The sequence below is a fragment of the Camelina sativa genome, chromosome 4 (genome assembly GCF_030686135.1).
Source record: "Camelina sativa cultivar CO46 ecotype springtype chromosome 4, ASM3068613v1".
Classification (NCBI taxonomy): domain Eukaryota; kingdom Viridiplantae; phylum Streptophyta; class Magnoliopsida; order Brassicales; family Brassicaceae; genus Camelina; species Camelina sativa.
The window spans coordinates 22358193-22380700 of record NC_141883.1 but is presented as its reverse complement, the minus strand read 5'-3'; the positions used below and the strand labels follow the sequence as shown (position 1 = coordinate 22380700).

At 37.9% G+C, this 22508-nt stretch overlaps 5 protein-coding genes and 1 pseudogene across 10 annotated transcripts; 3 read left to right on the top strand and 3 right to left on the bottom strand.

The window, feature by feature from the left end:
* Window positions 1-867: 867 nt before the first annotated feature.
* On the top strand, window positions 868-4537 carry LOC104781060 (phosphoglucan phosphatase DSP4, chloroplastic-like). The gene is made up of 13 exons (XM_010505646.3): window positions 868-1172; window positions 1282-1405; window positions 1507-1612; window positions 1773-1849; window positions 1943-2019; window positions 2114-2194; window positions 2816-2948; window positions 3209-3268; window positions 3377-3433; window positions 3571-3666; window positions 3910-3969; window positions 4051-4158; window positions 4252-4537. Exons 1-13 carry the CDS (start codon window positions 1147-1149, stop codon window positions 4375-4377), a joined length of 1131 nt encoding a protein of 376 aa, XP_010503948.1. The 5' UTR covers window positions 868-1146; the 3' UTR covers window positions 4378-4537.
* A 143-nt stretch (window positions 4538-4680) lies between these two features.
* Window positions 4681-7464, top strand: LOC104781059 (uncharacterized). Of its 5 annotated transcripts, none has more exons than XM_010505643.3 (5): window positions 4681-4891; window positions 5159-5334; window positions 5415-6519; window positions 6928-7097; window positions 7224-7464. In XM_010505643.3, exons 2-5 carry the CDS (start codon window positions 5201-5203, stop codon window positions 7315-7317), a joined length of 1503 nt encoding a protein of 500 aa, XP_010503945.1. In that variant the 5' UTR covers window positions 4681-4891; window positions 5159-5200; the 3' UTR covers window positions 7318-7464. The 5 variants fall into 5 exon arrangements, with proteins under 5 accessions (XP_010503945.1, XP_010503947.1, XP_010503943.1 ...); XM_010505645.3 differs by having other exon boundaries at window positions 4717-4887; window positions 5173-5334; XM_010505641.3 differs by having other exon boundaries at window positions 4751-4891; window positions 5173-5334.
* A 360-nt stretch (window positions 7465-7824) lies between these two features.
* On the top strand, window positions 7825-9464 carry LOC104781057 (3-ketoacyl-CoA synthase 15-like; annotated as a pseudogene). Its single transcript, XR_015597443.1, has 3 exons — window positions 7825-8136; window positions 8216-8769; window positions 8862-9464. The product of XR_015597443.1 is annotated as a 3-ketoacyl-CoA synthase 15-like (transcript).
* Window positions 9416-11136, bottom strand: LOC104781058 (uncharacterized protein At3g52155, chloroplastic). Its single transcript, XM_010505640.3, has 5 exons — window positions 10536-11136; window positions 10347-10446; window positions 10082-10261; window positions 9868-9985; window positions 9416-9781 (listed from the first exon to the last, which is right to left on the bottom strand). The coding sequence occupies exons 1-5, from the start codon at window positions 10708-10710 to the stop codon at window positions 9707-9709; spliced, it is 648 nt and encodes a 215-aa protein (XP_010503942.1). The 5' UTR covers window positions 10711-11136; the 3' UTR covers window positions 9416-9706.
* Window positions 11137-11208: 72 nt separating this feature from the next.
* Window positions 11209-12693, bottom strand: LOC104781056 (small ribosomal subunit protein cS22). Its single transcript, XM_010505637.3, has 4 exons — window positions 12122-12693; window positions 11911-12012; window positions 11511-11813; window positions 11209-11413 (listed from the first exon to the last, which is right to left on the bottom strand). The coding sequence occupies exons 1-4, from the start codon at window positions 12500-12502 to the stop codon at window positions 11375-11377; spliced, it is 825 nt and encodes a 274-aa protein (XP_010503939.2). The 5' UTR covers window positions 12503-12693; the 3' UTR covers window positions 11209-11374.
* Window positions 12694-12766: 73 nt separating this feature from the next.
* On the bottom strand, window positions 12767-21516 carry LOC104781055 (clustered mitochondria protein). The gene is made up of 28 exons (XM_087511392.1): window positions 21351-21516; window positions 20847-21143; window positions 20659-20720; window positions 20290-20479; window positions 20054-20194; window positions 19800-19956; window positions 19525-19718; window positions 19316-19417; window positions 18648-18783; window positions 18402-18530; window positions 17858-18173; window positions 17663-17767; window positions 17285-17512; window positions 17064-17213; window positions 16478-16612; window positions 16227-16397; window positions 16061-16147; window positions 15826-15960; window positions 15546-15683; window positions 15365-15433; window positions 15099-15257; window positions 14801-14857; window positions 14682-14722; window positions 14467-14586; window positions 14063-14372; window positions 13879-13986; window positions 13709-13780; window positions 12767-13563 (listed from the first exon to the last, which is right to left on the bottom strand). The coding sequence occupies exons 2-28, from the start codon at window positions 21136-21138 to the stop codon at window positions 13159-13161; spliced, it is 4209 nt and encodes a 1402-aa protein (XP_087367518.1). The 5' UTR covers window positions 21139-21143; window positions 21351-21516; the 3' UTR covers window positions 12767-13158.
* Between the last annotated feature and the right edge of the window lie 992 nt (window positions 21517-22508).

The following is a 22508-nucleotide window of genomic DNA, read 5'->3' as shown; positions in this document are numbered from 1 at the left end:
GGTTGTGTCTCTAACCAATTGGAAGTGGGCTGTGTGTCTTTGATCTGCAGTCACTGATGGTTCAAACCTTCACGTGTTGAAGATGTTGGGGCTGGAAAATCAAGTTTTGTGTTACGGTTTGTCAAAGATCAGTTAGTTCAATTCCAGGTTTATGGTAGTTTCTCCAATTAATGGTCTTACCTGCCTTGTTGTTTGTTCACATTCTTTGTATACTTCTTTGACTTTTTATAAATATTTTTGTTTCAGGAATCAACCATAGGTGCAGATTTTTTTCTCACAAACACTTTCTAACATTATATACGCTTCATCTCCAGGGATAATGGTAAAGCCCTTGAGACACATCACTAAAGCATTAGTAAAATAGTGAAGTTAAGAAGAATACATCACATCACTTCACGTCTCTGTGTAAGCTTTTTTATCTACCTCAATTGTGATCTTATTATTAAATCTTTCCTCGGTCGCATTATTATTCTGATTTCACCTGACAATAACAATCTTTTGATTCTAAAGTTAAAATTCGTTTTGCTATTTTGGCGTTTTGAACAGTCTTTGATGTCATTGTAGATTGACTTTACTGTTGCAAATTACTTCTGAGTTCTTCTTATTGCAAAAAAAAAAAAAAAGTTCAAAGATATTTTTGTAAGTGATGACGTCACGGGATTGGTCTCATTTAACTCTTGGAAAATATATAAAAAACGAACCTCTTACTTTTCATATTAAGAAAATAAACTTCCAACAAAAACAATTTGCAAAAATAACCCACTTTAAAATTAACGGTGCTCAATTCATTACACTTCAGATCATGTGGACCCTAAAAGCCAGTTCTGAATCTAGAAACAAAGCTTGTGTTAAGAGGGTGTTTTTTTTGATTAAAAAAAAGTTTGAGGTTATTTATAAATAATATTTCCACTTTACGTAAGAAACAAAAGTGATTGCATTCCCGGTGCGGACCGTGGGGTCCCCAATGGGATCGTCGTGACCGTCGGAGTCACACTCACAAACACATTTTTGGACCTTCAATTGTAATTGAAAATTATTATTGTTATAATTACCAAAGATCTTTTCTTTTATCACTAGACTCAAAAAGAGTGTAGTAGCTTCGTCGTCTGCTTCTTGTGATATTTTTTTTCTACACTCTCTCAAAAGATGAATTGCCTTCAGAATCTTCCCAGGTATCTTCTTGCTTTTCACAAAAGTAGCAATCTTTTTTTGAAAATGTTGTTCATTTGATTTGATTTGATTCGATTTTGAATTTGTGTGTTTGATCGTTACTTATTTCAGATGTTCTGTCTCACCTCTGCTGGGATTTGGGTGCAATCAAAGAGATCTTTCTCCGTCTTCTTTGAAGATGATGGTACCATTTCCGACCAAAGCCAATGATCCTAAATTTCGACTCTTTCTACAGGTTTTTGAAGATTTTTATCAGTACTTTTGAGAATGTTGTTTAAGTAGAACCCTTCTTAAATCAAGAAAATGTTGAAACTTGTCAAAATGCTTGGACTGAAGGCGGTATCAGAATCAAAATCGAGCTCAGAGATGAGTGGTGTTTCAAATGAGGAAGAAGAGAAATCTGATGAATATAGCCAAGACATGACTCAAGCTATGGGTGCTGGTTAGTCAACTTTTTACCTGTATATGTTTTAAACCATTCAAACTCTATTGATGTTTACCAGTTGTTGCCTGATATTGGAATATTGATTTGGTTCATCAAATTTTGTTTTCTACTCCTATTGATTTGTGCACTGATTGGTTCACATGTGTTTTCATTTCAGTTCTAACTTACAGGCATGAGCTTGGAATGAACTACAACTTCATTCGTCCGGATTTAATTGTTGGATCGTGCTTACAGGTCTTTTTTTATAGTCAAATGATGATTCTTTTTTTGGAAATGTGTTACTTTATTGGTGTTCTAACTCTCTGCTCTACTCATCTTAATTGCTAGACCCCTGAAGATGTTGACAAGCTTCGTAAAATTGGGGTCAAAACGATATTTTGCTTGCAACAAGATCCAGACTTGGAGTATCCTTCCAAAGCCCTCTTTTTCTATTCATGGTTATGATTTTCTATAGAGCAAGAATTTGCAGTGAAAAAATGCCTTGACCAATGCTTCCAGATATTTTGGGGTAGACATAAGCAGCATCCAAGCATATGCTAAGAAATATAGTGATATTGAGCATATTCGCTGTGAAATCAGGTAAGGCATTGGTAAATCAACGAGACATACTTTTTGATGATCTAGCTGTGAATTTTTGATATATTGGTAGTTGGTACTAGCTGACGCTAATGAATTGAGGGGGAGATCATTAGTTTCCTTTTCAAGACCTTTCTTATTGCTTATGTAGGGTGTTTTTCTTTCAAAATTATCTGAATACACTGTTGGAGGGTAGTTTATGTATCCTTTTATGCAAGCAATCTTTTTGTCACTTAAGTATTATACTTTCTTTTTCTCTTTGGGTTCTTTACTTTTATCACTTTTCGTTGGCAAAATGAGATCTCAGTACACTTTTGTGTTTGCAATAACTGGTGTATGATGAACAGTGAGTGAATTTTTGTTCCAAAGGGTGCATAATCACTGCAATCAACTAACTTTTTTGGTTGTACACCTTTGTCTATTTGCGAAGTAGAGTAATGTCGAAGTTAGTCATCATCCCAATCTCACTAATTCTCTTTACTCTTAAAGACTTGGATCCACCATCATCCCTTTTCATACATGATATATATGAAACTGGTCACGAGCACATGCATAGAAAAATTCACCATGAATGCACTCACTCACAACGTATGGCTTGACATATTGTAGCCTTTGATGTAACAGAGACTTTGATGCATTTGATTTGAGAATGCGTCTTCCTGCCGTGGTTAGTATACTGTACAAAGCCGTTAAGCGAAATGGAGGAGTTACATATGTGCACTGCACCGCTGGAATGGGTAGGGCTCCTGCTGTTGCGGTATGTTTCAGAAACTTTGTTACTGTGTTATTCTCTTTCTCCCCTTGTTACTGTGCTATTCTCTTTCTCCCCCTTTTGTTTGTTTATGTAGCACATCTTTCACTGTGAGTCTTACATGAGCGTAAATGTATTGCTTTTCAGTATTGAAACAATGTATTCAGTTCTTGAAAGACTGTTGCAAACAGCAGTTGTCTTATTTTATGTGCTTAATGAAGCAAAAACAAAAGTTGACTTTTTTCTTATATTAATTTCAATTTCAGTTGACATACATGTTTTGGGTGCAAGGCTATAAACTTATGGAAGCTCATAAATTACTCATGGTAAGATACTAATGTACTTGTGGTTTCTATTTTCTCTACATGATTTTCTTGATACCTATATAAAGTAACGCAACATGTTAATACAACATCTATGAAAATTTATTTCAGAGCAAAAGGTCGTGCTTTCCGAAGCTGGATGCTATCAGAAATGCAACAATTGATATTGTGAGTCATCGTTCTACTTTTACAATGCTTGCTATGTTTGAAGTTTATCACTTCCATTGATTAGGGTTAGTTACAACAATTGTGGCTTAGTTCCTTGATTCCTGATTGTTGTTTCCGGGTATATATGGACACAAAAGCTCACAGGACTCAAGAGGAAGACTGTTACTCTGACACTGAAAGATAAGGGGTTCTCCTTGGTAGAAATTTCTGGCCTTGACATTGGATGGGGACAGGTGAATATATTTCTTGCTCTTAAACTATGGTGTCGCATATAAGCTTCAAAAATAGGATACACATTTCTCACTGCTATTGAAAAGAAAGGCTTATCTGATAAAAGAAGTGGAAGAGATGAGGGTTGCATCAGATCTTAATTTCATGAAATTATTGTCTTATGGTTCTGCAAAACTATGTGGGATTACATTAATGTACAATGTAAATCTTTGGTTCTAATTTTCACCATTTTTCCCTTCATGTAGAGGCTACCTCTAACACTGGACAAAGGAACAGGATTCTGGACCCTAAAGAGAGAACTGCCTGTGAGTTATCTTAATGAACTGGAAAGCTCAGTGTCTACTTTTGTCATCATTTTCTGACCACCATATCACTCTGAAACGCAGGAAGGACAGTTTGAATATAAATACATTATAGATGGTGAATGGACGCACAATGAGGCTGAACCGTTTATAGGACCTAACAAAGACGGCCATACCAACAATTACGCAAAAGTAAAATGTCTCTGTCTCTTAAAACATAGATTTGAACATATTTTAATGAATGAGTTACTAATGCTGTGATGTTGTTGTGTACTAATGAAACAGGTAGTGGATGATCCAACGAGTGTGGATGGTGCAACTCGGGAGAGACTATCGTGCGAAGACCCTGAGCTGTTTGAGGAAGAACGGTCAAAACTAATCCAGTTCTTGGAGACTTGTTCTGAGGCTTGAGAGTTAAAGAGCATCCGACTAGACTATGTGAATGTTACAACTTACTAAGTAACACAATAAAATGCTTCGTGTAACATACAGTGATGTTTTTAGCAGCAAAAAGAACATGAAGTTAGTTGTACTATGTTCAAGTATAATATATGCATAGAGTTTATCACCATGTGAAAAAGATTTGTGAGGGTCGAATTAGATTACAAAGTATTCTGGGTAGAAAAGTTGGCAAAGTGAAAAATAAGAAAATTTGAAATCAGGGAGGAGGGTCTACATTGATTAAAATAAGTATTTGGGGTCAAATTGAAAATTAAATAAAGAAGTAAGGAAAAACAAGATGACGATTTTGCCACAAAAGTTAAAATAATTACCCAAAACTCCCGCTTGCGCCTCCCAACAACACACTCACCCACACTGTGTTCTGGTCTGTGTGTACTGGGCGTAGGGTTTTAGTCCATTTTTTGCAAATATGACTCGTGAATTTTAATCTCTCTCTCTCTCTCTCTCTCTCTCGCGGTGGTAGGTAAACCCTGCAAACTATAAGCACCCTTCGTCTTCTTCTCTTCGATGGATTTTTTTTTGCTTTTTCAATGATTCAATTGTCCTCTCTCTTTAATTCGGCTTCGTGTGTTTGTCTGGATTGAGAGTCTTCGTTGTGCTGTTTAGATAGTTTCTGTTACGAAATGATGAAAGTAAACGGATCTGTCTTAAGGATTTTGTTTATTTGGTGGACTTGTACTGTGTTTTTATTTTATTTGGGGGTTCTTGTCTGATTCTGATTTCACTGTAGCTCATCTGCAACAGGATATATATATAAGGATAAAGAGAGAACATGCACTCTATGAAGACTAGTTACGTTGGGCAAGTATTTGCTTTAGCTAAGCCACACGATTCTGGAGGCAAGAGAACTCGTAATCGGATTCCCAAAGAGGAGAGAAAAACACTGGTGGAGTCTTTTATTAAAAAGTATGAACCTAACTCTCTTCCAAAATTTTGAATTTTGCCTTTTCAATCGCAGCTTTTTGTAATTGGGGTTTTGCTTTCAGGCATCAGAAACTAAACAATGGGAATTTTCCTTCACTTAGCCTCACTCACAAGGAGGTGGGTGGATCTTTCTACACTATCAGGGAGATTGTCAGAGAGATTATCCAAGAGAATAGAGTTCTTGGTTCTGGTGACTTGGTTCTTGAGGGAAATGGCTCTGGCCATTTGCAAGATCAGAGTCTTTCAAGTTCAATTTTGATGGATCCTGTGCCCCCTTTATCTTTGTCCCCAAACGGGTTCCATTCTCCATTAGATCAAAGTTATGATTTTTCTTCCGAGGCTGAGGAGGAGATGAAGTCACCTGAAAATGGTAGCCAGGCTGCTCCAGAAGACAGAGGATCTGATTGCAGGGAAGTGAACGGAAAGAAATTTTTGGAAGAAGACATAGGGCTCGTAGACCAGTCAATGGACTCCACTGACATATCCATGACTCAGCTTGCAGCATCTAGCAGTGAAGAAAGTGATATCAAGCGTGATGCAGAGCTACAAGATAAAATGGAGACAGTGCAGGATAAAGGACTCGATGTGGACAACAAAGACGAAGAAATTGAGGAACTACCTTCCATTGAATCAGACGGCACAGAACTTAACAACGAAGAAAGAGTGAATGATGCTGAAGCAGCAATGACCGAAACTGTGAAGATAACGGTGAACACATTAGGCACAATTGATAGGCCAGCAGAAACAGTTGGTGAAACTGAAACATTTCCAGTAGGATCTGTGACGTCAACGATGGACTCACCGGATGCACAACTTAGTGAGTTGGGCAAACTTTGTGAGGGTGAGAAAGGAACTAAGACAGAGGTGGAAGCTGATAGCAGCACAACAGATCATGTTGATCTTGGGGAGATTTCTTCATCCACTTCTCCTTTACTTCAAGAAAAGGAGACTGACGTCATTGTTGAGAAAAGTCCAAATCATATTTCAGTCCCTGTGGAAAAGAAAGTTGGAGAGAAAATTGTTAATCCTGCTTCAGTAGATGTTGAATGTGCTGACACCAAAGGAACAGTGGTTGTGAATCCTGCGATTGGAAACATCCATGAGACTAAGGAATTTAGTAATGGATCATTGACAACTGAGCAGAAAATGACAACATCTGGCACTGAGGTAAGCTTCATCTAGTATATTTATGTATGCACATTCTATTTGCATACTAAAACTATTCAGTCTTCATGGATTTGGTGTCCAGGCAAAAAAATTGTGTGTTCAGCAGGTTGTCCTAATTTAGTTATGTTAGCTGCAGGATTTCTTAGTTTGCATCTACTAATTTCCTTATTTGAGTTTAGGATAAAGTATTTCATGATCGTGACAGAAGAACATTAGTGATGGCATAGCCTCTTGAATGTTTTTAGATGTTTTGGTAGTCAATTTTGATACTCTAACTGTGAGCATTAAGGTTTGAATATATATGAGAAGCTGTTAGTTGTACTGTTCTTAAAAACTGAGTTTAACTACTTGGTACATGAGATATCCACACAAGGATGATAACTTTGTAACGTTTTAATTTTGTAATAGTCGGGAAATCATAAGCACGACAGAGCAAAAGTGGCAACTATTAGTAGCTATACCGGGAATGAAGTGGCAAGTGTAGAGAAGAAGGCAGCCATGGAAAAAGTGAAAGTTGATGCTTCAGAAAGTTCCAGCTCTCAAAAAGAAAACAATGCAACATTGAACAGAATTAAACCGTGAGTAAACACACTCTGAAGTCTCAATCGTGTTTTGGAGTTGTTGGTTTATTGTGTTTGGGACCTTTGGCCCTCCAGAGGGTTTTACATGCCTTACCTTCCGTTTTTTTTTTTCTTTTTTTGCAGTGAATCGTGGAAAGGGGAAAGACAAGAAACAAATCCGCTTTTGGCAGTTCTCAAATCTTTCTTGACAGCATTTGTGAAATTTTGGTCCGAGTAATAATATTGCAGAGATCTGTTACATTGACTTTTAGTAGTTTTCATTAGTGAGAGTTAAGGTTAAGATAAAATATGGTTTCAAATGTCATGTACAATTTTTGTGATGAGTGCTTTGGTTATATGTAATGGGTTGAATCTTCTATTCAAATATAGTCTAATGAGAGAGGAAACATCAAAATTCTGAGGATAATCCTTCAGAACATTTCAACACACTAACGGATCTAAACATAATGGATTCCAATTCTTAGAACCAGCAAAGTCTCGAAGTATTTGATTATCTTGTTTATTGTATAAGATTTGCCTGGAGAATGTGAGCTTACATCTCATTGGTTCATTGTTAACTACATGAACCGAGCTTTGGTTTAGTTACACCACACCAACTGAATGATGCAGCAAAACCCGCCACTTCAACGGTAACATGCACCAAAGAAGACATCTTTCTGTTACAATGACACATATTTATTTGATTATTTAAACAAAGAGCACAAGGTTTTGATGCCTAAGTGAAATGGAAAAAGAGGCAACAAAGATGGTGAACGGTGGAGTTAAGTCAAAGTCACGCAAGGGCATTCCTGATTTCCTTGGATATGTGAATTTGAGATACGTCAAGCTTGGTTACATTTACCTTCTCTCTCTCTCGCGTTCCTTTTGTTACTTCATTCCTCCTTTTCTTCTTCTCTTTATCTTCCTTTCTAGATTTCTCCCAATCTTGGCTTTTCCTTTATCCATCTTTTTGCTCCTCCTCATCTATCATTTTCTTACTCCTTCCTCTGTTTTCCTTCTCGATTTCTCATGTTACCGCCCACCCGATCATCTCAAGGTCATGTCTCTTCCCTCTCCATCTTTCTTGACTCTCTTTCTCCTTCTCATTGTCGTGTTTGTGGGTGAAAATTGTACAGATCACAAAAAGCGACTTCATCGAGACTGCCATCGAGCTTCAAAGAAAAGTGCTGCACCAATCAGGCATAGGAGAGGAGAGCTACATGCCAAGAGTGGTGTTCAAGCCTGGTCACAGGGTCAATCTTCGTGATGGTCGTGAAGAAGCAGCAATGGTGATCTTTGGAGCAATTGATGAACTTCTTGCAGCGACCAAAATCAACGTGAAGCACATCAAGATCCTGGTTCTAAACTGCGGAGTCCTCAACACCACGCCTTCTCATCAGCCATGGTGATTAACCATTATAAACTGAGGCATAACACAGAGAGCTACAATCTTGGTGGTATGGGGTGTAGCGCCGGAATCATAGCCATTGATTTAGCCAAAGATCTTTTGAATGCTCATCAAGGCTCTTATGCTTTGGTGGTGAGCACTGAGATAGTGAGCTTCACATGGTACTCAGGCAATGATGTCGCATTAATTCCACCAAATTGTTTCTTCCGAATGGGAGCAGCTGCAGTTATGCTCTCTAGTCGGCGTATCGATAGATGGCGATCCAAATACCAACTTATGCAGGTGATAATAACAAAAAAAGTAACAGTTTGGAATTATCTTGCTCTGTTATTGGTTTGACTAATGATGACACTGTAATTGATAAAACATAACAGTTAGTAAGAACACATAAAGGCATGGAGGACACAAGTTACAAGAGCATGGAGTTGAGAGCAGACCGAGATGGGAGACAAGGACTGTTTATATCTAGAGAAGTAATCGAAGTTGGTCGCCATGCACTCAAAGCGAACATTACAACACTTGGTCGTCTTGAGCCTTCGTTTGAGCATATATGTCTACTGTCATCGAGTAAGAAAGTGCTTGATGAGATTCAAAAGGATCTCAAGTTGACGGACGAGAATATGGAGGCCTCTAGGCGGACATTGGAACGTTTCGGGAATACATCAAGCAGCAGTATATGGTACGAGCTGGCTTACTTGGAACACAAAGAGAAGATGAAAAGAGGTGATAATGTTTGGCAGATCGGTTTCGGGTCAGGGTTTAAATGCAATAGTGTTGTATGGAAAGCCCTAAGAAACATTGACTCTCCAAGGCACAATAATCCATGGAATCTCTAAGGATTCGTCTATACCCCAACTCTAAACGATGACCACATAAAGAGCTACAAGTGTATGATAACATCAATAAAATGAAACAGAGTCACTTGGTAAATATGCAAACTCCCCAATTTATATAAATAATGTGATTGCATTTGAACATTTCTGTGATGCTCGGATCTTACATAAGGCATCTGATAAAGAGATGCAATCCATGCTTGCGTTGTTGATCTCATCAGCTAAAAACTAAGCATAGCTACATCGAATTGAGAAATTGCACACAAGGATGGAACTTTAATACTTTTATATTGTGTAAGCAGTAAAGAAGTTGTAAAATGACATACTGTAGTAGCAAAAGCCATAAGCCTATAGGAAAAATGGTAAGCTAGAAGCTTTGGATGCTGCTACACATAGATGCTACTATCTGGAGCCACTACACCCTCAAGTTTCCATCCGCCAGGCCCGGAGAGTGCAAAAGCCTGTGATGGCCAAAAGAAAAAATCAGCTCCAAATCAAAGAAAAAGCAAGCTCATGAATATCTGAAAAATGGGTGAAATCTACAAACTTCATCCCAGGAGTCACCAAAAGCCTGAAGCAAAGCAGCATTGCATGTTTTCAACTTAACAGAAGCTCCAGAGAGCATAGAGGCTGCTTCTTCCCAACCTTTATTATGCCCCATACACCTGTGTAACAATTGGGAGAAGAATTGATAAGACAGCACAACGAAGATAGATGAAGCAAATAAAGAGTGACAGAGAGAAACTAATCAGTAAACTAACATGACAGTAGTAATGTCAGGTGTTGAATATTTGGAGATAATCTGATGAAGATGCTCTGCTGTTTGGCCGTCCATAGCAGCAATGGAGTAAAAGCTCGGAACGAAATGTACATTTGCCTCCATAAACTCATCCACTTGCGCTTGCATTGACTTCAGTGTCTCTCTGGTGCGAGTGGCGTCGCTGTGAAAGGAATCATTTTATCAATCACGAAACGAAAAAAAGCAAACTGATAATTTGAGGAACTTAGGGTATTGGAATTAAAGACCTTGAGAGAATGAGTTGGGGAAGCCAACCAAGTGAGGAGAGGATTTGAGCAACTTTGGCAGCATCAACTTGTCCGGTTTTACTTAGAGGACGATCATGGTCTATCCTTGACACACAGAGACAGACTCACAGACATAAAGGTTTGGATTTTTATCAATTTTGAGGATAAAGAAGAGAAAGAGAAGAGTACCTCTGAGGGAAATATCATCCCAGGAACTGTGAGCATGGCGGAGAAGGATAAGACGGCGAGAGATTGGTGTAGTAGCAAAGTCAGTGGTCGCACGAAGTGGAGCAGTTGAGCAAGAATTGGTGTTCCGATTTGGGACGGAGATGAAGGAAGGAGGAAGACTCTGCAAACTAAGCATCTCTGGCTGGCTCCGGTTTACCTGATTCTATTTAGTAAAAAGACTGGTGCTTTATTGCGTAATGATTAAACACAAAAGCAAATTATGAAGATAAGGTCGATTGGTTAAAGGTAGAAGAAGAAGGACCCAGAAAGAGAGAAAAAGATTTGAACTTTGAGATTTCTGAGAATTCGTTAGTTGAGATTCTGATCAGTTTGCCTACGAAATCTCCGATGAGATTCAATTGTGTCTCGAAGCCCTGGTCTTCCCTGACCGTTGGTATCAAGTTATCAACTAACTTAAGCCAAATTATGTGACTCTATAACCCCGAACGTGATTTTTATAAGCAAGCGTCACTCTCACTTCCAAGTTCCAAGTATGGACTTGATCATGTTTGTCTAACATCAATTTACATTTTGTCTAGACAGGATCGATCAGAACATGAATGGTTCATTGCATTTCTCTTTGGTTTGTTTTAATCTACTTTGCGTATCAGAGTTTCATCAACATCTGTTCAACTTTAGAATGAATACAAGGATAAACTATTTCATTGGGTAACATTGAGTTCCAACATCTTTTTTAACTTAGAATGATTACAAGATGATGATACTATGCTCTAATGATTTGCATAACAAACTCCTCAAAAACGATACTTTTCACGATGTCAAAGGCTCGCCTTACACTACTACGCCTTATTCACCCGAATCTTCTGTCCTTCCAGCAACTGCAGTTTAAAACCTCAACGTGAGAAAAAAGTTTGAATCTGCACACTCTATATTTGTATTGTAAGTGAAGAATTATGGAACAATTGGTGCACTTACAGAGTTGTTAAGAGCCAAAATGGCAGCTTCCACATCTTCTTCAGAAGAAAACGTAACAAATCCAAACCCGGTGGATTTCGAAGTTCCGGGTACTCTTGAGACCTTGGCACTTACTACTTTCCCTTTCTCAGAAAACAAATTCTCAAGCATCTCTTTTGTAACAGTCTTTGCTAGATTTCCAACATACACTTTGTAAGGGCTATCTACAAATGCGGAATCTTCTGACTGAAGCAATGATAAATCAGGAGATGATGCTATAGGTTTCTCTGTAATGTTAACCTTTATCTCACGCCCTTCAACGGTCTGAGGGTAATATACAAAACATCATAAGCTCTGTCATCTCTTACAACTTAAAACGAACAATAAGAAGCAATTAGGGAGTTAAGAAAAAAGCTCTTACATTGCCATTCAATTTCTCAACCACAGCATTGGCATCTTCAACTGATTTCATTGTAGCAAACCCAAATCTGCGGCTTCGTCCTGAATACTTATCATACATCACCTGATTAAAAAAAAACCAACCCCGAAACATAGAACTCAAATCAAAAATCTTAATGGGGACTAAGTAACTAAAGAAGAAGGGGATGTTTTAAGTAATTAAGAATAAAAACCTGAACTTTTTCAACAGCACCGTGTTCTTCAACAAGTTTGGTGAGCTGCTCGTTGTTCACGGTCCTGGGTATGTTACCGATGTAGACACGCCTGGCGGCTTCTGAATTAGGGTCCAAAGTGACGGCTTTTTCTTCTGTCTCCATTACAGCGTAAGGAATGAACCTTGTTCTAGAGGCGAGAGAAGAAAAGGGTTTTGAGGGGAATACATTGACCCGTGTTAGCGAAGGGGTGAAGGATTCGGACTGGAATGAGAACACTGTAGGTTTGATTGAAACAACATTTGTTAGAAAAGTCGCCATTGTCGGAGGGAGTGAAAGCGTTGATAAGGAAGAAGAAGAAGAAGGAGTTGTGGTATCATCGTCTCTCTCTACATTATCCATTAGCCGTCTCTCTCTCCTAACCTCTGTGAACAATTGGGCCTTAGAAAAGCCTTAAGTTTGGGCCTAGAAATCTTCTAGAGGGAAGTTGTGACAGTACCAGAATGACCGACTCTCTTTGAACCTCGCTCGACTTGTCGGCCGTTTGGGATAGACCCGGGTTGAGGAAGACTTAAGTTTGAGTAGGGTTGATCGCTTTTGGATTAATGGTGGGTGAGATTTTAAAGTAATCAGTTCACACCCTCTAAAACAAAGCAACCCAACCTCTAAAACAAAACAAGATACTTTTATTATGTAAAATACTAAGCATCCAAAGTGATGCTGAAAAGACAGTTACATTTATAACTGAAAGATTGTGAGCTTATTCTAGTACACAGGGCTAGTAGTAGTAACTAGAAAAATCAATGACGTTTTTGGGGAATAAACTTACATCCGTAGAAAAGTGAGGGGAAAAAGAGAAAAAAAAAACCAGACATACCTGGATGGGGGCCTTTACCCAAACCAAATCATTGAAACATAATGGGAAGAAAACAAAGCCTTAAGGTACAAAAGTGTTGTCATGTAATGAAATCAGCAAGTGGTTTATCGACTTCCAGCGACAAAAAACCAAACTTCACTACTTAGAATCCTGCAGTTTCCTTACAAGATCCTACTCTTTCTTATTTTTTGGATTTTTGCTTCTTCCTATCCAAAGATGCTAAACCGGCACCTAATCCTGCAGGAGCCAGGTTCTCTGTTTTCCCATTTTCAGAGGTTTCTTTCTTCTCTTGTACCTTTGCCTCCCCGTTTTCTCCACCTTTCTCTGAAGAATCTGTGGTGGCGGTATTGATCATGTTTTGGAGTTGAGAGAGCGGTGGCATGGCTTGAACTGGAACACCACCATGTGGGCGAACCAGTAGCCCCTTCGCAGCTGCTTTCTTCCTAACTTCAGCTGCAGCACGAGCTGCTCTTTCATCAAATCCTCTGCCCCGAGGTTGAGTCTCCCCAAGGACAGCCGAGTTCAGTGCATTAGATCTCCCAGTAGCTGCTGCGTTTTGGAACGCATGTATCAAGTCTGGATGTGCCTATTGCATACCAATCAGGAATATGATTTCATTAGTATTTCAGTGAAGAGCCTAATTATGTATATGTTCCAACTCTATCGCATCATTAAGAAAGGAGTTTTTGATTTTCAGTAAAATACGCCAATATCTAAAGCCGCGAGTATACCTTTAGGAGATCAATAGCCTTTTGTGTGTTTGCTGCATTGGCTGCCTGTCCTTTCTGCTTTTGTGCAGTCATCTGGCACAAAAAAAACAACCAGAAACTTTGAGATATACAACCAAAATATATGTTTATAAATAAAAGAGGTTCTCCTAGTCATTATCATTGCATCAAACCTGAAGCTCGCGCATCTTAAACGTCTTCATCCAGTTTAGAGAGTCTCGTGTCCTAGAATCATCGTCTCCCAATTGTTTGACAAGTATGTCATAGGTTTTCTTCTCATGCTGACAAAGAAAAAAAAATTAAATCAGAAGGTGAGACAGGTAGAGGATCTAGAAGCATATAGAAAATTCTTAGTACCTGGTGTGAGAGCTTGAATGCGCCCATACAGTTGAATGCAATGGCAAGAGCGTGATAGCATACTGCAGTCTGAATGTGTTCAGCACCAAGAAGTCTCTCGTTTTTCTTCAAAGCCTCTTGAAGATAACGTAGAGCAGTGTCCATTTTGCCCATGTCTTGATACATCATGGCAACATTTATAAATGTAGCTGCAACATCTGGATGATCAGGGCCAGATGAAAGGCCAAGTAGAAGCAAGGCCCGACCCATGTTCTGTAGAGCAAGTTCTGTCTGATTCAGTCCATGGTAGAAAAGAGCCATATTGCCATAGCTGCAGTATTAAACATCTAAGTCAACGGCTGAAAATACAGTAATTTCAAACTCAGGTCGAGAGAGGACATACACAGTTGAAAAATAGTTGATACCTGTGAGCAGTGTCAGGATGGTCCAACCCAAGGCATCGCTCATTTATAATGAGCTCCTTGTGTTGTTGCATTATTGCCCCAGCCATATCTCCTGCATGGTACAAAACCATGGCCAGGTACCTGAAAAGCGAAAGAAGACAAAAATCTTAAGGCAACTAAAACGGAAGTCCATAGATATTTTTCCAGCATAAAACAAAAATCAGCCAGAAACATACCTGCAACAGTTTGCCACTTCCCTGTGCATAGGACCAGTCACCTGAAACAGAAGAATATCATGAGCACCTTTGGTGATATATTATTTTGACAGTATAAGATGCATATACAGACTACTTACCTGTTGAAGTATCGAAAATGCCTCTGAAAAGTATGTGTAGGATTCACTAAGCATGCCCTACAAAAGTTTTAATCATTTTGGTAAATACAAGACAATGAGTTTTCGCCATGATGCAACTGACGCAAACAAAAACAAGAAGCTTATGGAAGAGTTGAATGTCAACCCAAATCAATATAAAACTCTCTCGAACTTATCCAATAAGCAAGCAGAAATATCACTGCTATCAGGATATAAGAGCATCGACGAGCACAACAATGTAAACACAGACGGAATAGCTAATGTGAAATAACAAAGGTACCTCAGCCAGTTGGACCTTCCCCATCTCAACAAGATCTTTAGCCTCAGAGCATACAGGCACAGAGTGCTTGATTACAGGCCGAATATCCAATATATCGGATGTCTCAAAAGGCGATGTTGCACTAAAATCGTATTTGTGAGCAGCAATACTGATACCAACCTATTAACAGAAGAATGGAGGGATTAATAACAATAACGAACTGGCTAATCAGGAACCCTCATAGATAAATTATGAAGCAACGAGAAAAGTGTATCTACTTAATATACCTTTTGGCAGAGGTTACGAAGAACTGATACTTTTTTAGCTGTAGTTCTTGACAGCTCGGGCAGCTCAAACTGAAAATAGACTCACATTAACTACAGATGCTTAGATAACCCAGAAGGTAACAACACTTCCATAGACAATGAATTAAATGATCTTAAACTTGATAATGACTCTTTGGCATACCTCATATTTGGCTTTGGCAAATTCCTGAATGTCAGTCCACAGAATGTTGGAATCAACCATCATATACGATGAGAAATTTTTCTTTGCAGAAGCTTTTCCTTTCCCTCTTCCTTGAGCCTTCTTGGTGACGGATTGATCCTGTCCAAATTCAAGAGTCAGGAAAAAAAAACATGATTTGGTTCATGAGAAACTTTTATCGATGGCTGCAAAGATTAGTATCCTAATTCAAGAAGAACATACATGGAACTTTAATAAACAAATTCTGATAGCACACAAGAACCTTCTTTTGATTTTTGGCATGCGAGCTATTGGCGCTAGCTTTTCCACCAGCAGCTTGATAGTTTCCAAAGAAACAATTTAGGAAATGAGCTACTGCTGATCCAATATCGTGGTCCTCTATATCTCTTAAAATGTCCTGCACAATGATGTAAAAACTACTATAAGCTTGTCCACAAATACCCCAAATCTTGTTCACCATCTTAACTATAATATGATTTTTACAACATTCAGATTACCTTCAGAATATGTTTTGCTGATCTCACGGTAATCTCATTAAGACATAGATCCCACAAATGAGACAAATGCTTCACCCCATTAGCAACCTGGTTGTCCACAGATTTAGTTAATATAGCCAAACATGGAGATAGCTACCAAAATCATAATGGCAGGTGACGAACTTACTCTTCCAATGTACCGAACATTAACACCATGAGCATGGAGTGCTTCAGTCAAAGTTTGACCATCCATTGGAGAAACTTCAAGAGTGCAAAGATCTTCTATAAATTTTGGAAGGACATCATCCACAAGGTATGAACTAACTTTCTTCACATTTTCTTCATCAGCAGCAATCTCCTGTTTAACCCAAAGAGTCCAATCGTGTAAATAAATTGTAAATATCTGAAAAAAAATAACTTACAAGCAACATAGCCTACCTCTTGATTGCCACCTAATGTGAAGTCAGTGAAGACATTGGGGTTAAATGCAATTTCATCACATGATTTGGAACTTTCAGAAGACTGGGCTGCAGAATCTTCGGTGGTCGTATTTTCCTTTTCTGGAATAGTTTTCTGTAATAAAAACGCAGATATCAGCAATGACAGTTTCAACTCAGATACAACTGTTCTCAGACATTTCTATCCAACAGTAGAAAGCAAGGATGGGAAAGCATCTCAAAGCAAAATCAAAAGAGAATTGAACAACCCATTTCAATTGTATAATTCAGTCTAATATAAGTAAAAATGTTATTTCTATCATTGTTACAGGTTTCAACCCTATTTCGTATTTTGACTATCTGTCTTTTCACTTGACAAACATTATACGTCGATAATAGTTGAAGTGAGACACAGCATCCCCATAAACTAGTAGCAGTCAGTGCACACAATAAACAAGAGTATATCAAGCAGATGTAAAATGCAAAATGTCAGCATAGCATACAAACACCCACTCAAAATAGAGACATCAATTAGTACGAAATAAGCTTAATGCACATCTATCAGGATCAAGAAGTGAAACATATACCTGATCAGAAGTTGAAGCCCCATTTTCCTCTCCATCGTTCAATGCATCACCAACTTTAGAAGTATCAGCAGTAACATTAGAAGAATCGGAAACGATATCAGTCCCTTCGTCAGTCTTGGTTTTACATTTTGATTTTTCAAGTGATTCCGCCTTCATGAAGAAAATACATGTTAACAGAAAAGTCAAGTGTATACTCTCTCTAAGGAATAAAGAATATGTACCTGGCAAAATGATGTGATCAGTTCTGGTCTTAGGACACAAAAGCGTGACTCTGGACCCGTATAATTGGCATCACGAGGCGTCACTCTCATCAAGTCCAAGAGATAATGCCTGTTATCACTCCCAACAATCCCCTTGCATTCTACTGGTGCAGCCAACTTGAAGACATTTTCGGATGCATCAATAACAGAATGTTCCTTAATGTGAAGAAGTTTTGCAGCCTCTAGCACCTGAAGAAGGAATTAATCACGATTAAAGAGTTCAGCTAGGAATAAAGCATTGTTATAATAATACATAGATATATATCAATAATAACTAGTTCTAGAGTTTTCACATTCAGCCTACATTATCCAACAACAAGACAGACTATATCCATTTACCTTAGCATGGAAATCTTCATTCCAGCATATTTTCTTGCCATTGTCGACTGAACCATACAAAAGCGCATCTGATTTATCCCCTTGAAGAATTCCCGGTAGCACACTCTAAAACATTTTTTTAAACATTAAAATGCACACAAGCAAGACATATAATCTCAAGAATAAGGACTTGGCAGTTCAAGTATTAGAACAAACCTGAGCAACAACCCTATGACCTCTGTAATCAATAATGGCCATTGCCAGATTATATAGCCCTGGGACATCTGCTTCTTGATATAACTTAGTGCCTTTCAAGTCATTGTTTGCAGAAGCGTATGTTGCCTGCTCATTTTCAACAAGTGGCGCCTCATTGCAGCTGCTAGGCTCTTCATTATCGCAGGTTCCTTCCGTGCATGAAACCTTTTCAGATGAGGTCACCTTCTCAGTCACTTGATTAGATGCACGTTTCTTGGATAGCTGTTCAACATCGGCATCAACAGCAAAACTGAAAAATATATTGTTGTGCACATACCTACAACAGTATAACAATAACAAGTTTTTCAGAAATACAAAAACTCATGCATAAACACAAATCTGTAAAAGTAAAAATATTAGATGCTCTGTCATTTCTCCACTTTCATAAAAACAAAGGGAATTACTCAACTGCCAAAATTTTCACGCAAGACAAAAGCTAGAATTAATAAAACACATGTGTTGCCTACGGAGAATCAAATATAAAGGCCAAACAATTCACACTGACATGTGTAGACATTCTGGATCAGTTGGGTTTATAGGTGGTATGCATCGGCTGATTACACCAATAGCTCCATTAAGCGCTGCATCAACAAAGTCAGAAGACACTTTGTAAAGTGCCCTGTCACGTAAGATCCTGCAAAAAAAGGAAATGTTTAATAAAGGAATAGAATCCCACAAGAATAACTTTATGCTACCAAAAAATCAATGTAGTCAAATATCTCTATAGAAGACATCATAATCTTCCATGTACCTCTCCTGAGGAGAAGTGTGAGGGAACTCTCTGCATGATTGCAATTCTTCATTCCAATCTCTTTGCATACCAATCAGTTCACTACCATAGGAAATGGTCAATGCTTCTTCGGCTCTCGCTGCATCGCGCTTGTGATCTGAGTCCAGATACAAGAGTCCTTGCTCAGATATAACAGAAAGAAATCTTATACAAGTGTATCTTTTGTAGAAATGGGAAGCCAAGGCCAAATAGTTTCGAACTTCCTAGTTTATCAATCACATATAACAAAAATTATCTTCTCATACATCAATAGTTATAGCAGAAGTACATGTACAACATATAAACCAGAAAATTAGTACGCTGTCGATAAACAAGAAACAAAATTGACCACATATTACCTCTAAATTAATTTATAAAAAAATTTCAAACGAAAAAACACCAGAATGATATTATCTGAGATAGTGCAAGATACGTCTGGGAACACACTAGAGAGGAACTTCTAAAATATATCACATATAATGCAATCAAGATCAAGGCAATCTTTTACCCCAGTACTATGGCTTCCATGTGAATATTTTAGAAACATTATTATCACTTCTTAAAACTGGATCACACATAGTAACAGCCTCTGAAAAAAACAAATGATCTAGCCACAATAAGATAAAAGCAAGATACTAAATCAAACTCACCGGGAACAGGATATGTTCTTAGCCATGAGTGTGGTGGCAAAAGCGATTGGACATTTTCAAATGGATGTGCAGAGGCTTTCTTTTCCATGACTTCACGGAAAGCTTCAAAATTAAAAGAAAAATAGAAGCTAATCAACAGACTGAAAGCCTATCACATCACAAGAGTGATTAATAGACTTAAGAAGAATGGTGTATATATTGTTTCCCACCTTTTTTAAACTTAGAGCTAAGTTTTTGCAATAGTCCAATCAGTGTAGCTGCTTCTAATCCAGATTTACTTGGCCTTGGATCGAGAATATTCCCTGAGCTAGAATTAACATAAAATGTTTTTGTTGTGCCCGTAATGCAGTACTTGTTACCTTCCAATGACACGACATCCAAATATATTAGATCTCCTACAAGCCTGCATCAAATAAATTCATAAGAAACAGCACAAATGGTAAATTTATGGCTTTACGAAATTCTAAAATAGGTTGTTCTATACCTTCTGTGGCTGGGAGGAGGATTGAATGATGAGAATACAATGTTTTCCACGCATTTGATATCTTCTGATGCAGAATTGATCAACTTCCTGAGAGAGCCAGGCACATCTTCCATAAAACCCAAACATTCAAGTTCTGGAACGTCAGACTTTGGTTTATCTGTTTCAAAATAGAGGCCATAAAGAAATCGTTCGAGAGTACATGAAAAAAATAGTAAAGCAAAACCACCATTAGGAAAAAGATTTAGATTCAAAACCTCCAGGATTCTGAACTTTGTTCAGTGCTGCGTCATACTGCAAGGCAAGTGTTGTTGATAGGGAAGAGTGAAGTGTTGAAAGAGACAAAAGATCTCTGGCACGGTGAATATGAGCCCTGATAGATCTATCGTCATACAATGCTGTCCATAGAAACAAAGCAAGACAACTTTCAGTTTTGAAGTCTCAAAAACAAAAACAAAAAAAAAATACGAACAAAAATACAAACTTAGCAAACCTGCAACCATCTCTAAAGAGCAACCACCAGTGGTAATGTCAGCTACTTCGGAAATCTCATTGTAGTCTTCCAAATGGTGAGTCTCTCCATCTTTATTGCGGAGCAACAACTCATAACAAGTGAAGTAGCACGTTTCTGGAGCATCAAGAAGGAATTGCCTTATATCCATCACTGAGTCTCCAGGATTCAACTGAAAACAGATCCATTGGAGAGATTCAGTAATTCACACCAATATAAGAGAAAACAGTTCGAAAGGGTAATGCTTTATAAGAAATAACAATAAGTATTAAATCCCTGAGGAAACTGAAACACTAGTTGACTGGCGAGTGGTATACATAGGAGAAAGAAAAACAAAAGAGTCGAACTCACTTGAAGCTCCATTTTACCCCCACTTTGTGTTTTGACAGACACAGGATAAAGACGGAGTTCACCTGCGAAAGCCATCAAATTAGACACTAAAATTAATACAAAAGAGGGACTGGATGAATCTACTTAAACTAACCAGATAACCACACTGACACATCAAATTGGATTAGGTGCATCTCATTAAAACTAACCTTGCTTGGGTTGGGCATCGTTATTTGCTACTTGTGATTCGCTTTCATCAGCCTTAGGAAGCGGAGGAGGAACTTCCTTGGCTTCAGGCACGACAGAGTCAACAGCAGCAGCATTGAGGGTGCCATTATCGGGAGCAGGAACTGTAGCTGTAGCAGGAGCAGGAGCAGGAGCAGTAACAGGGGGAGAGACAGGGGCAGTGACAGGAGCATCGGATTTAACATCAGTTGAAGTGGTGGCAGAGCTCTGAGCAGCCGCTCTCTTGGCCTTCGATTTGTTCGACTTCCCAGCCATTTCACCTAATGGATTAAAGATTCAGAAACGATTTCAAAAGTGATTGAATTGGAGAAATAAGAATCATTTGAAGGAAACAGAGTAAAAGAAGCCAATACAATCCAAAAGGGGGAAAAAGTCACAGACAGATACGTATTGAGATGGAGAAAGACCAATTCGCAAAATACTATAAGTAGAGGGTACTGTAGAAGATCTAAAAGGGAAATTTTTACCTGGAGGGGGTCAAGAGAAATGGAGCGACGACGGAGAGACAGCGGCGGAGTAGGAAGCAGATGAGGTTTAAGAAGGGTTGAAGTGAAAGAGGCGGCTGCAGACTCTTCTTCTTCCTATGTGTTTAGTTTAGTAAGAGAGAGAAAGACACAAAACCAATCCTCTTTTGGGTTTCTAATGGGCTTTGTTTGGGCCTTTTCAAGAAAATCATTGAATTTATTTGCTAATCATTGAATTTATTTATTTTTTTGTCAAAAAAAATATATATATATATATATATACATATACATATATATATATATATTTAAGCAAGTTTTTTTTTTGGTAATATATATTTAAGCAAGTTTAGAATACATTACACCACATTAGATCACAATTAATCAATGCCGGCTAATCCAATCCATCATCATTTTAGTAATTTAGTATCGATCTGATTGCTTCAGATTCCTTTTGGATTGTGGCGAACTAACTCACACAAAATCTGCCGTTCATACTTTACAATATAAGCAACTAATAATAATCATTCTACTTGACAACTATGGTTTTGTCGTGTGTGCCATTTCAATAAAGATAGTCCTATTCAGTTCCACTTTACAACTACGGGGTTTTGTGGTGTCATTACCGCTTTTTATTAAGCATTTAGAAGTCTTTTTTTTTCTCTATATTGATGGTTTGATACCAAAGAAGTATCCTTTTTTTTTAGAAAAAAATGCAAAATTATTTGGTTTATAATGGAGTATATGTACAACAATTCTATAATTAGTACTGTCTCTTTTTAATAAAAGGGAAGTACACAACATAATTTTTGTAGACTTTATATTTTTAATAAATAGTTACAAATAGGTTATAGATTAATACATATATTAATGGTTACACCTAAATATTGGGTGCAACCTTAATTGGAGATATTCCAAATTGATAATTGATATATTAATGGTAACAAATAAAATCATGGATATTCCAAACTGTATTTTCGGAAGATTTTAGTCTTATATCAAGTTGTTTCCAAAGATCTTTAAACACAATATTACAAATTTACTTTCCACAGATTTTATTGATAAACCACAACGTTCAATAAAAATTAGGACATGTGCTAGAGCACGGATTGATTTTTTATTTATATTATAATTTTAAGACTTACATACTCTAGCACCGGTTAA

What these genes read in the sequence shown, in the direction of transcription:
- LOC104781056 (XM_010505637.3), bottom strand. Translation starts at nt 12,502, where the DNA reads ATGGATAATGTAGAGAGAGACGATGATACCACAACTCCTTCTTCTTCT. An exon ending in TTGAGAAATTGAATGGCAAT is followed by an intron (nt 11,814 to 11,910) that starts GTAAGAGCTTTT and finishes TATTACCCTCAG; the next exon opens with ACCGTTGAAGGGCGTGAGAT. An exon ending in TTTTGGCTCTTAACAACTCT is followed by an intron (nt 11,414 to 11,510) that starts GTAAGTGCACCA and finishes TTTAAACTGCAG; the next exon opens with TTGCTGGAAGGACAGAAGAT.
- LOC104781055 (XM_087511392.1), bottom strand. Translation starts at nt 21,138, where the DNA reads ATGGCTGGGAAGTCGAACAAATCGAAGGCCAAGAGAGCGGCTGCTCAG. An exon ending in CAAAGTTCAGAATCCTGGAG is followed by an intron (nt 19,957 to 20,053) that starts GTTTTGAATCTA and finishes ATTTTGAAACAG; the next exon opens with ATAAACCAAAGTCTGACGTT. An exon ending in TTAAGATGCGCGAGCTTCAG is followed by an intron (nt 13,781 to 13,878) that starts GTTTGATGCAAT and finishes TTTTTGTGCCAG; the next exon opens with ATGACTGCACAAAAGCAGAA.
- LOC104781060 (XM_010505646.3), top strand. Translation starts at nt 1,147, where the DNA reads ATGAATTGCCTTCAGAATCTTCCCAG. An exon ending in GTAGGGCTCCTGCTGTTGCG is followed by an intron (nt 2,949 to 3,208) that starts GTATGTTTCAGA and finishes TTTCAATTTCAG; the next exon opens with TTGACATACATGTTTTGGGT. An exon ending in TTGACATTGGATGGGGACAG is followed by an intron (nt 3,667 to 3,909) that starts GTGAATATATTT and finishes CCCTTCATGTAG; the next exon opens with AGGCTACCTCTAACACTGGA.
- LOC104781059 (XM_010505643.3), top strand. Translation starts at nt 5,201, where the DNA reads ATGCACTCTATGAAGACTAGTTACGTTGGGCAAGTATTTGCTTTAGCT. An exon ending in GTGGAGTCTTTTATTAAAAA is followed by an intron (nt 5,335 to 5,414) that starts GTATGAACCTAA and finishes TTTTGCTTTCAG; the next exon opens with GCATCAGAAACTAAACAATG. An exon ending in TGACAACATCTGGCACTGAG is followed by an intron (nt 6,520 to 6,927) that starts GTAAGCTTCATC and finishes ATTTTGTAATAG; the next exon opens with TCGGGAAATCATAAGCACGA.
- LOC104781058 (XM_010505640.3), bottom strand. Translation starts at nt 10,710, where the DNA reads ATGCTTAGTTTGCAGAGTCTTCCTCCTTCCTTCATCTCCGTCCCAAAT. An exon ending in GGATGATATTTCCCTCAGAG is followed by an intron (nt 10,447 to 10,535) that starts GTACTCTTCTCT and finishes TGTCAAGGATAG; the next exon opens with ACCATGATCGTCCTCTAAGT. An exon ending in CCCCAACTCATTCTCTCAAG is followed by an intron (nt 10,262 to 10,346) that starts GTCTTTAATTCC and finishes TTCCTTTCACAG; the next exon opens with CGACGCCACTCGCACCAGAG.